Here is a 13,058-nt window from a genome sequence, read left to right on the forward strand (position 1 = left end):
TGGCCACTGCCTGGCCTCTGGAGTTTTGTCTGGAAAAAAGCTATTCCCTAACACTCGCCCTGATGCCAGGCACTTCAGTTTCTCCCCATATGCCACTGGTGCCCTTCCAGCTGCTGCCCCACGATGGAGCCCAGAGGGAGTTAGTCTATATGAGTCCTAAATCTGTTGCAGGCCCTTTAAGAGGAGATGCCTGAGAATCCCACAGTTTCCTCTAGTGCCACATCCTCCCCCCTGGTTTTTACAGCCAGAAGTTATGGGGACTTATGTGTCTGGCACTAGAAACCTGGGCTGGTCTGGGGCTGGGAGCATCACTCCCAACGTATCCCTGCTGACTTTTATCCACCACATGTGGGTGTGGGACCACCTGTTCCACATCTCCGTGTGACCACCCCTCCTACCTATCTAGATAAATGTGACTTCTTTAATTCCTTGGTTATCAGTTTTCCATACAGCTTGGTTTCCTGACTACATTGGTTGATAATTATTTTGTAGTTTAGTTGTAATTTTTGCTGAGGTTCTGCTTGGAGGTGGGCCATGTTTACCTATGCCTCCATCTTGACCAGACGACCTTGCATTTCTGGCAAAGTTCAGCTTAATTGAAGACTTCTGTGTTTCACCCTTGATAAAAGTCCCTGAAGGACTTCTGCTGCTTAGAAAGCCACCCAAAGTGGACATAATGGTGCTGTACCTGCTGGGTTTCAATGAGTTGCTGCCTCCAGGGTCAGCATTTGGGGCCTCAAGTTTCATTACTGGATACTGCAGGTAGAGACAGGAAAGGGTCATTGACTCATAGGGCTTTACAGCTGAAAAAAGACCTTAGAGTCAATCAACTGACATTCACAGAGCAGTAACTTGAGGCCAGGCACTGTTCTAAACACCTTATAAATATTCATTCACTTCTTGCTCACAACCCCATGTACACACACCATAACTATCTCAACTGACGAAATGTTAGTGACCTGCCAAGAAACACGCAGCTGATAAGGACCTCACACCCAGTAGGTCTGGCTCCAAAGCCACTGCCCATGCCCAAGGTCACAGTGCAAGGGATTCAAGCACATTGCCCTTGCCCCGAGATGCAAGTGATCAGAAACACTCAGGATTTATGGTTTCACCACCCTCCCCCTAAAGCCTAATATCCTCTATTCCTATTCTTTTCTCCTGGAGCTGACCTAGCACAGACCTACAGAACAGGGCTGTTTGTGAGTCAGGCACGTTAGATTCAAGCTCAGGCCATCTGCGTTGACTTCTTCTGTCACAACTTGTGAGGATACCTCTTTTCTTTTACAAAATCCCTAATATCAGTTCATTTGACTGTTCTGGACATTTTTCACCTGAAAATAAGACTTAGGAACACACACCACATTTTCTAAGGGTTTCCTATGTGACAGGAATGCAGTCCTGAAAAGGATGGTATCAGCTGAACACCGGGGCTGTTGCTTTCTCCCAGCTATTCCTAGAGGGCAGCAGATCTCTTCTAAAGTTTCTGCTCTTAACCAGAGCAACAGAAATAGATTTTTACCCTGTAAACCTAGAGAGCAGAACTAGAACATATGAGTAGAAGAAACATTGAACAAAAGGCATCTGTATAACAGATTGGCAGAGAGGAAAGTGCCAAGATCAATCTAGGGCAAATTACTTAACTTTTTGGACTTCTTTTCCCTTAACTATAAAATATCCTTCCTACCCCTCAGGAGACTTGGGTTGTAAAGTTCTATATGGCTGTTGTCTCACCAGCGAGGTCCTAAAATGGTTCCTTCTCACCCAGTAAAGCTTTTTTCTGTGGGTTTTTCTCAGGCAGGCTCCAGGTGGGTATTGTCACCCAGAAGGGGAAGTTGCCTTCCTGGGCTGAACACCCTGCAGGTAACCTTGTGCATAATAGCTTGTCCTCCCAGGGCCTAGTTTGTAGGATGTGGATGGGGTTCTAAGAGAGAGAAGGTCATTAGGCTCACATGCATCAGGGAATGCTGAGTTACACAATTCACAACTATTTTCTCGTCTAGAACTTCTTAGAAGCTTTAAGGTGCTATAGTACACCGTGAAACGTGCTAAGATATTATACAGCGTTCCTCAAATGCTGAGCTGTTTCCTGGGGAACTGGTTTTCTAGGAGCCCCTCCTGAGAATGATGAATGGTACTCGCTGGGAAGGTTTAAGAAACTAATAGCTGAAGTGGAAAAGTATTGGGTGGGCCCGCACTTCCACAGCAGGCTCTCAACTTCACCAGCATGTTGCTGAGAGCTCCTAGTTCCTTTCTACGCAAGGAGATGTTTCTCATTTAAAGCTCATCTCTCTCTTTGTCTCTCTCTCTTTCTCTCCCTCTCTCTGTTAATAGTTAATGTTTCATGGTTTTTCTGTTGGAGCAAGTTAGAAAGCACACCCGCACAGGCAGTGTTTGTTGGCAGATATTCTGAAGTTCATACCAGCATCTCATTGAGAAGAGTCCATACTTCCCAGTCCCCAAGGCCGGCTGCCTGAGGCGTTCTGTGCAACTGAGCCTCTATTTTGTTTGTTGGCAAAGAGGGTGTTTCTGACAGAAACCTTTGAATGTCTCCGGGTTGCTAAACTAGAAAGCCTTCCTCTAACATGAATAATTCAGCCTGAAAGAGGAAGAAAGAGCCAAGGGTTTTGCATTGAACTCTCAGGAGAAAGAATAATTCCAGTGAGGCAGATAGAGCAAATAGAGGCTTCTTGGGGACCCGGATAATATGTCCCCTGTACCAGGCAGACCTTAGACTCAAAAGTGCCACACAGAAGGAGCCCAATGAAGGACGGGGAGTAAGATGGCTCCAGAGCTGCAGAAACGGACACTCTAAATGACTGCACCTGTATGTGTAGCTGTACCTGCACTTGCAGTGGGGCAGAGGGGGCGGGGGGCAGGCGGGTGGTCTGGTGGCTCTGCTGTCATCTCAGATCACCAGGCTTGATCAGCGGATGCTCCATCTACACTGGACCCTCTAACACAGGGTCCTGTTGCATGCGGTTAAGACATTGCTCAGCTGTGCCTCAAAAGAATGATCAGACAGCACTGTCCAACAGCACTTTCTGCAATGCTAGACATGCTCTCTGTGTGCAAGACCCAGTACTGCAGTCACTGGACACATGAGGTTAGTGAGCACTTGAGAGATGCGACTAGTGCGACCAAGAACAGCACGGGAGCCATGTTGCTGTGTGACGCTACATAAGTGTTTTTAGAAAGTTGGCCCAAGACATAGTGTATTCTCTAAACTGTCTTGGTTCCCAGCAGGAACAATACCCCAACCCTGGGTGGAGCACCAGCATATGCGTGAGGACATTGTTGGCTTGTCACAATGCTTGGGGGATACTACTGGCATTTACTGGGGAAGAGCCAGGTTAGCTAAATGAATTGCAATGAGAGAAGCAGGTCCCTACAAAGAATAGCCCTGACCAAATGCTAATACCACCCCAACCAAGCAGCCCAGCACAGTTAGTGTCCACTACATAATTTGATGTTATGGCTTGGGGCTAGGTCAGTAAAAACAGGTAAGTACAGGCAAGTGTTTGCATAAAGAGTGCATCTCTGTGTGTGCACACAAGCATGTGTATGATTCAGAGACAGATACCATAGCTGCAAGTTTTCATCCGATTGTTAGTATAAACCCCATTGACCCATTCTATAGTTTGTTTGCAGTCTGTATCAACCATAACTTTGCAGTTGGTCTCTGTAAAGAAACCCCTGGCCTAGATCACAGACCCAGTTTTCCCCTGATCAGTGAGTGGTACATGGCTCTGCAAGTTCTTAAATGTGCTCTACAGTGCCACCTGATGGCTTCAAAAATTCTGACCCTGGAGCCCTGAAGAAGCTGAGACTCATTTATATAAACCTAAATTATTATGCAAAAAAGGGGATGAAAGGAATAAACAAATAAAGTTCTTTACATTTCAAAAATGTTTCCTGGTAGAGAACAGCATGAGTCTGGTATACAGAGCTCTGTTACAAGGTAAGACCTGGGGAAGGTCTCAGGAGAGTTAATCCTGTGGCCAGGAGGGCACTCCTAGTTTCCAGCTCACCTGGGGAAAGCCCAAGGCACACTCCAACTTGGTCGCACCAGCTTCCTGTCTCCCTGGTGGGCTGGTGGCTTATCTGGACTTTGCTCTGTGGCCTTCTTCATTCTCTGCTTTTCCATCCATACTCCAAGTTCCTAATCTCTTACCCAAGGTGGCTCCTTCCAGATGGACCTGCTATGTGCTCTCCCTGCCTTGCTTTCCTTCACCTCATGTGTACAGTGAGTGGCTTATGGTCCAGTGTGGGTTATTAGACAACAGGGGAGCACAGACCTAGGTGCAGGGCAGGGCAGGCTGGGAGGACTTCTCTAGAGGGCCAAACAAATGTATGTGAGACAGCAGAGGAGAAACAAAACATGAACAATAAGAAAACCTGTGGCCACAGGCAAGCTCAAGTCACAGCTGCTGAGAGGTACTGGAGAATGTTGATAAACACAACAATCTCATTTTCAGCAGTCTTTCTTCATTCCTGTCTGGTCTAGGGCTTTGCTACTATAGACTGATACAAGTCTATAACCTCTCTCCTCTCTCCATGGTTGTACTTTCCCTTTGCTCCAAGGGGATCTCTTAGTTTATTAATTCAGGAAACTGGATTATGAGAAGGGGTCAGTATTTGCATGAGAAATGCTATTTGTGTTATTTACTCTGCAGCAAAGGGCCTGGAAGGCACTGGCCCACTCCCAGTTAGGACTGTGAGCATCTGGGCTATAAGGATCCATCGTCACCCTCCTTGTGATGAACCCTGGGCCCACGGGGAACTCCTCCAGGATGGAAGATTATTGAGGCTGGGGGCAAAATGGACTCCCTGGTGCACATCTAAATGTCAAAACTTCATGCCAGGAGGGCAAATTTATGCCTAACCTGAGGCCCCTGCTTGCCAGCTGCTCTGGCTTTTGGCAGAGAACCACTGTAGTTGCACAGGGCACATCCAGAGGGGCCAGCATCTGGGGTCACCTTGCATTCCTTCAGAATTTTATCTTTGTCTTTTCTAAGCAAAGTCTGTTGGGGCAAAGGAGGGTGTGCCAGGGGCTTGGAGCCTTGGTTCCTGTGGGCCCACCTTCCTCCCCAACTCCCCAGGCCAGGTTCTCGGCAACCACTCCCTGGGCTGCCCTCTAACTTGCGGCTGCCCTCTGCCCCAGTGACCTGGGTGTGGGGAGGGTCGGCATCAGGTATGCAACCTTGTGCCACATTGGACTGCAGGGCCGAAGTCCCCATAAGGGTCTGCTGCCAAAAGACCATCATTAATAGCAAATGTAAAATACTATGAGCGGCAGAGACAGAGGAGAGGAACCAGGCTTTTGTCTGATTTTTAAACAAAAACCCTTGCATTTTTTTTTGTACTAACTCCCAAAATGATGTAGCCACTCCTAGCTGGAGAACATCTCCAAACTCTGGACTCAACGCTGGCAGGAGCTGGGTAGGAGTCAGAAGGACTGGGATGGGATCTCAGGCAGCTGTGGGGAAGCTGTGGCCTAGGACACAGAACTTGACCTAAGTGGTTTGTGTGGAGGTAGGTGTAGGGCAATCAAGCATCTGAAGAGGAAACATTCTGGGACTGAGGTAACTGTTGAAATGTCAGAAAGCCCGATTCAGTTATGAAATCACCCTCAAATCCAGGAATGTATCAAAACGTGTTGCTAATTCTACAATGTCCTAAACATCACAGTATCACAGTTTGATTTTAAGTTCCCTTAGTATGAGTGTAACACCCTCCTCGGTGGACTTATAAGGCATCCTTAATTTTCAGAAATCGTTTTCAGCCTTGGCCAGGTGGCTCAGTTAGTGTGGAGCATCATCCAAACACCGAAAGGTGTGAGTTCAATCCCTAATCAGGACACATACCTAAGTTGTGGGTTTGATCCCCGGTAGGAGCGTGAACAGGAGGCAACCTATCCATGTTTCTTTTTCTCCTTTCCCCTCTCCAAAATCAACAACAAAAAAATATGATTGGATGATGATTAAAAAAAATTACAATCAATTCTCAGGTAGCATTTGCTATAAACCAGTTGCAAGGAACTACTGGCAGCAGGAGAGGTGAAAACGTGACTTTGAACGGAAATCTGAAGGGAATGCTTACAAACTGCCTATGCAATAAGCTATTGCAATGTTGACTGTTCTCACTGTCAAGGTCCTCAGTGCAGAGAATGTAAGCTGTAGAGTGTTATACTTCCTGAAATGGGAAGGCCAGATTCTACAAAGGGCTTCGGAAGTGCTTTAACAAAAAGGAAAGGCAAGTTTTCTGTGCACAAGATCTATTATTGAACAAGGCAGTTGAAATCAACTTGGCTTTAAATTTTTCTCCCCCAATCACCATCCCTCCAATGTATTACCCCTGTGAAATCACAGCCAACTCACATCTTAGCTTCAGCAAGAAAACAGCTTTATCATTTGGCTCTGATATTAGGAAATCTTGGAATCCCAGAATCACCCAAGATACCCTTGCTGGGCCCTGGGAGGTAGGTAGCTGAATGCATTTCTATGCGTTCACTTAGATCGCAGAGCACATCCTTAAACCCTGAATGTGCTCTGGCCTAATGTCTAGCAGGGCACGTTCAGTCCCTCTAACTGAGGCAAGGAGGGCAGGGGAAACAAAGAATTCTCTAAGTTAAAGAACATTTCCACGACCGTAGTAATGTTACATCTGTTTGGTTTGAAAGGTGGTGAATGAATGTTGGTCAACAGAAATTAAGAGTGACAAAGAGCACGACTACAGACCAGCCAGTTTTAATAACAACAGAAGAACATTTGTTGAGTGCTTTTGTTCATGTATTTCATTATTTGTTCAGTGCCTCCTGGGTGCCAAGCACTGCTCTGGGACATTCACTGGTGAGGACCAAGGTCCTCCTCTCATGGAGGTCACATTTGAATTTAATGGCGGTCACATTTTATGCACACTTACAGAAGTCTGAGCCAGGCTGCTAATGCTTTTGACAACTGATTGTTCACAATCCTACTTAAAAATTCATTAGAAGCTCAAACTCCAACTTGGCCCGCTGGAGTTACTGTTCTTTTCAAATAAACAACAGAAAACCAAGAAACCAGTTAAGCAACATCTCCCATTAGGTATGTTAGCACTGAAAACATTCAGAGTGAATTAATTCCTCTAGGTCTGCTTACTCACCAGCAAATGGGGTACCAAAGAACACCTGTCAGACCTAAACATGATGATACATGTGAAATCACTATGCATGCCCGTCAGAGGGCAACAGTGACTGCTTTAGGACCAAACTCACTTTCTATTAAAATCCTATAATGAGTGTTAGGAAAAGTTACCAAAAAATAACATAACTGACCACAAGTGCGTTCAAGCCTACGTAGATCTGGCAGTCACACGTATGGCAGAGTCTCCTCTCCTTCTAGGCCTATGGGAGACTGAAGGTTCCAGCCTCTTTGTGATGAGGTGAGTAGAAGTCGTGTGTCACTTTTGGGATGGACTGCTTATTGCTGGCGGGATACTCCAGAATTCATGTCCTGCACCAAGAGTGGGAGACACAGAGCAGAGCCCTCTGCTGACCTGTGATGCACACGGAGCAGGAATAAAGATAAACCTCTGTTGTTTTAAACCACTGAGGTTCTGGAGTTGGCTGTTACTACAGCATAATCCAGCCCTTCCTGACTGATTCACTTTTTAGGAAGTCATGCCTCTCCTATAATCCAGATCACATTATCTGTAGCAGTTCTTTCATTAAGCTTATAAAAACAACATCTAAATTACGACTCTATCAATATAAGGATATTGAATCATGGCCTAGAATCCATGAGATATGAAAAAATTCAGAAACCAAATACATGAAATCAAGTAGGAAAAGAAATGATCTTTAAACTAGGCAGAGGTGAAGAATTACATCTATCCAAATCAGGCTAAAAAAATGTTGAAAGAGGTGTTTTTTTTTAAAAAAAAAAGTCTTAAAACTGCACAGGATAAAGTCTTAAAAATGCCCAGAGGGTGTGTGGTCCAGTGTTGTGAACCTGAAGCCTGAGGTGTAAGGTACGGGCTCGCTGCCCTCCGCTGACACAGTACGGGAACCAAAGAACAGGCCGAGCTTGTTCCTTTGTGGCACGTGAAGAATCGTCCCACGACTACTGAATCTGCATCTTAGTCCCTGAACTCTAACTGCATTGTAGTCCCAGAAGTATTTCCGGCCTATCCAAGATGGCAAATTTATTCCCCTTAGTTGGGTAAGTCAGGTGATTTATCCTGGTTAGATGTAGAAATAAGTATTTCATACTGACAAAGTCAGTCAGCACCACGGTGATCACACTCTGTTTGGCTAGAAATAAGTTTTGTAATTAATGTGATAATCTGATATGTTTGTATTCAAGGTTCTTCAAATATTCAATATAATCTGACATATTAACCTTCTGATTTTCATTTTAAATATTTAACTGTGATTAATTTGAGAATTTAAGTTCACAAACAGTACTTGAAAATTTGGAAACTTGAATTACTACACATAGAAGTTTAACTTATTAGCTTTACAAGTTAGTTAAGTGCCTGCAAAGATTTTGAAAGTTTTAGGACTGCCCTAATTGGGCCCTTTGAAAACTTTTACAGAATCAGATATTAAAAAAAACAAATTGCAAATGTAACTTAAAATGATTAAGCCTTAAACTCTAAGGAAATTTAATTAGCCTAGTTTATAAGGTGAAGCTAATTATTTAGGGAAATGTTATTTAGTGCCTTTGAATGTTACTTTGAAGTCCTATAAGTTCCTCCTATGCACAAAGTTCTCTTGGACATTAAATTCTTTTTTAAAAGAGCCTCAAATAAAAGAGGTTTGCTCTCCTTTACAAAATTATTTGCTTCAGTCCTTTCTCTTTCAAGACATTTTTAATGTCCTTAAATTCAACATCAAATTAAAGTCCATACTGAGCCTTTTATTGGTGTAACCTAATAAAACAATGGGAGGAAGTAGAGGGAGATGCATTTTGTTTTTCCTTCCTAGCTGTCTCATCTTGATGCTACCACATACCAGGGTGAACACAGAGCACACTCAGAACACTCCAAAGTGTCCTGGAAGAAACGCAAAATTGCATTATGTCCAAGAGCCATTCCTTCCCTTGCATTATTACCGCTACCTGTTCCTCCAACTTCTATGAAGGCCAGCTATTAAATCATACTGATTCCCATTCTATGCGAAACATGGACAGTATTTCATAGAAGGCGCTCAGAAAACATCTGATGAATTACAAGTAAATCCACTGGTAATTAAGGTGCTAACTCTGCTTAAACGCAGAACAATGCCACTTCACATTGTTTTCTTAGTCTTCTAATCATGTATTTTTACCTTACTTAACTCAATGAAAGAATTTTCTTTTGGAAGATGTATTAAAGTCATCCATCTCACCAAGTAGTAGATAGTACAGTGTTTTAGTAACTGGATGATCAGTATCTTAAAAACCCCAACAGTTTAAAGTAACTCCTAGAGGTACTTAACTAACTCCCACAGAACAGAATATACAACTTCATAAATACTGTTTTTGTCAAATATAATTGGAATCATATAAATGAGAATGTATCCACAGAAAAAATAAATTAGCAAAGTAAATTGAATAAGAAATAATCATATTTATATAGTTTCAGATTTTATTTTCATAATTGTCTTCCCATAGAAGCAATAATCTGCATTTCTATAACACCACATTTAATATTCTACTCATCAAAGAGCAGGAAAAAGTAGGAATAAAGCACAAATACCATACTCTGCACATATACAAATAAATTCAATATATTAAATACATCTTGAAGGCTGACTGTACTTGCAGTAAACAGAACATTGAATGGTGGATTCTGAGCATGTTCATGCACACTTCCACTTCGGTGGAAGTAAGGACAGTGTTTCCTTTGGTAAACACGAGATCTCCACTCTGACTATTCTCTGAAAATAAAGACTTACATATGTGGAAAAATTAAACGCATAAATGTGGAACCATGCCTTTTACTGGGCACCACACAGAATAACCCCGACATCCGCAAGTCCGTCTGTTAGTTCTCAAATGTGAGTAGGGAGGGTGGCAGGAGTTTGCCCTGGTATATGACTTTCATGTTGTTTAAGACTCACTTGCATCGCTGCTGCAGAATGCACTGAATCACTCCTCATTCTTGTTTCGTAGGTGAGAAAAGAGTAAACGTAAAAAAAAAAATCCAAGGTAACATGGTAACATTGCAATGGTAACATGGTCTATAAACAAATGGTGTAAAATGTCTTTTAAGTGCTGCCAGGTCTGTTTAACCAGATTGTTAATTAGCTCAAATGAGTAATAATATCATACTCTGGAAGTTTCTCCCTGGATGTAAAGAATAAAACAACAGAATATACTTTCATCCCTTTTGTTTAAAACATAATTTGTCTAGAATTTGGCTTGCAAACTTTAAAATCAACTGCATTAACATGTGACAATACTTTTTCTGTCAATTCCTTCTGATGTTTTTGGAAAGAAAAAAAAATGCTTCACAGGTAGTGGGTACAATGGATAATTCAGGGAAATGATACCTAAAAAATTAGTCTTTTTTAGCATTCAAAGCCATGACTGCAATGAAGTCTGGATGCCCTTAGACCAGTTCCAAGTCCATGAATGGCACGTAGGAGTTTCCCCTTTCTTTCCGTAAAGCTTAGCACAGCCCTCCTGCATATTCATCTTCATCTTCCTCCACAGCGGTGGCAGTGGTGCCTTCGGGCTTGACCTGTGGTGTTGCTGCTGCTTTCTTCTTGATTCCCCCTCCTGGAACCACCAAACTCAGGCCCAGCTTAGCATACTGTCAACAACAATACATGTTCTCAGAATCTGGATAACTACAATCTCCGTATGTGATGTTGCAACAAAGGGCAGATACTAGCTCTCCACCTCATGACAACCAATACTAATTACGGAAAAACACCCAGCACAAAACTCAACATTGCTCTACCCTCAATAGGTCATGTCCTTAATGTGACAGATACACAACTAGCAAAAATGTCAAATTATACACCACACATAGGAATCTGAGATAATCAGAACATAGTAAGTTAAGTACCACTTATAGTTCCTATGAAATGAAGATCTATTGAGTAAATGAGTGTATGCTAGAGACAATTTCTTAAAAAATACATATAAATCTACAAAAGCCTATTTAGAATTTACCAAGAAAAAATGGTTCCTCTATATACACTGTAATAAAAAAAAATTGAAGATCTTAAGCTGATCTGATACCATAAGACTAAAGTTGCAAGAACAAATCAAATGAATTGGTGCTCACAAACCTACTGAAAAGGGAAATCCGAAAGAAGAGAAGCCCACTGTTGAGGCTCACTTTCTGTATATGGAACTGCGTGAGGCTGTTTTGTGAACACAGAATAATCCACTATTCATAACAGGCTGGCAAGACAGAGACCAGGTGCTCCACTCCCCCAGATGAGTTAACTGAGGCTTACAGACAGTTAGGTAATAACCTGCATCACACAGCTGGCTGTCACAGAAGTGGAATTCCAACATGTCCATTGAATTACAAAGGCCACTACGTGATGGGTCTCTTTCAGACAGTGAGCCTAAATGAAACTTAATACACTAAGCAACTCGTATAGGGCAAAAGTGAAACAAACTGGAAAAATGGGGCTAAATTAAAAAATACACATACGGTCAACACAGGTAGATGGATAAATAACTGGCTGTGAACCTACATGGCTGACATTCAAACAATCTAAACCTATAAAAAAAAATTTCATTGCAAATTCTAAGTTCCCTTTTGAGAAATATCAGGTAAAAAATGGAAGGAGAAAAATAGTCCACAAGTCCACAAGACAGATAATCTCATTAGAAGCCTCTTCCATTCAAGAGGAAAGAAGAAAGATAAGCAAAAGGCCACTTACATCATTGTCCATGTATTTGAAAAGGGGCGAGTTGCAGACCTCTGACACTTGATCTTGGTCTTGCTGGTCATATCCTTCTAGAAGCTGTTCGAGTGCAGCACAATCTTCACTCCCATTAAACCCTGGAATGCTACAGCAAGCACAAGTCACACATCTCCACCTGTTCCTTCTCACCCAGTGATGAATTTGCCCCCCAGCAGAGATTTGGCAACACCTGGGGACATTTTTAACTGTTACAATCGGGCAGAGGTCAGAGATGAGACTAGACATCCCACAGTGCACAGGACAGGCCCGACAACAAACAATTACACACCCCAAAATGTCTTCAGGGCCCGGATTGGGACTGCTCATGATAAACATCTCAAACAAGAAAATCCCTTATTCAGATCTTCCTGTAGCATATGTTCTGAGCACTTCTCTTTTTTTCATTACTCTTTTTCTTAGAAGGCAAACATTACAAAATCATTCAAGTTTTTCACTTCCATGGAAGTCCCAGGAGAAAAATACAAGACAGAACATACTTGTAAAAATCCTGCTGTAAAAACTGAAACAGTCCTCAGGTGCTCCTGTCACAATGAAATTTATTTATTTTTTTTAAAACAAACCAGTTTCATAGCCAGGGTTATGTATCTAAGCATTAATCTCAAATTAATAGAAATGTTAGCATTCCAAGTGAAGACAGTGCTCTCAGCGTCTTACCTGTAGCTCTCCCTGACACACCTTTCTGCAGCCACGTAGTCACTTCTGTGGAGATGCACTAAGACTTGAGCAATTGTTTTCTAAAACAGAAGAGGTGATTAGGGTCCAAATTTACATCTTTTTAATAAAGTCAGTTTCCTGACGTCAGGAACTTAGCTTTCCGAGTTTGGGTTTTATACAGAGAGATTTATACAATTCTGCAGTAATTTTCACAGGACATCTGGGGAAAATATCCTGAAGTAGTACACCTCAAACTCCAATGTACAAACAGACTACCCAGGGATCTTATTAAAATGAAGACCTTGAGCCACTGGGCCCAGAGCAAGCCCGAGATCCTGCTGTCTGTAACAAGCTCCCAGGTGCTCCTGACACTGCTAGTCTGAGAACCACACAGAGTAGCAAAGCCTTAGATCACAACCATACATTTGAAAGAAATTTTATTTTAAATACCTATATACGTAGGTTTAATCTTGAAAAGGGAATAAAA

The 13,058-nt window shown here is 42.5% G+C and overlaps 1 protein-coding gene across 1 annotated transcript in view; it reads right to left on the reverse strand.

Moving 5' to 3' along the window:
* Positions 1-9,589: 9,589 nt before the first annotated feature.
* The window catches only part of NAPG (NSF attachment protein gamma), a 30,671-nt gene continuing 27,202 nt past the window's right edge, over positions 9,590-13,058 (reverse strand). Inside the window, exons 10-12 of the mRNA XM_024580333.3 lie at positions 12,572-12,651; positions 11,873-12,002; positions 9,590-10,782 (exon numbers count right to left, since the gene is read on the reverse strand). Coding sequence (XP_024436101.2) covers positions 10,639-10,782; positions 11,873-12,002; positions 12,572-12,651 — 354 coding nt within the window. The 3' untranslated portion in view covers positions 9,590-10,638. The remainder of the gene's footprint in view (positions 10,783-11,872; positions 12,003-12,571; positions 12,652-13,058) is intronic.

Source organism: Desmodus rotundus, chromosome 10 (genome assembly GCF_022682495.2).
Source record: "Desmodus rotundus isolate HL8 chromosome 10, HLdesRot8A.1, whole genome shotgun sequence".
NCBI lineage: Eukaryota > Metazoa > Chordata > Mammalia > Chiroptera > Phyllostomidae > Desmodus > Desmodus rotundus.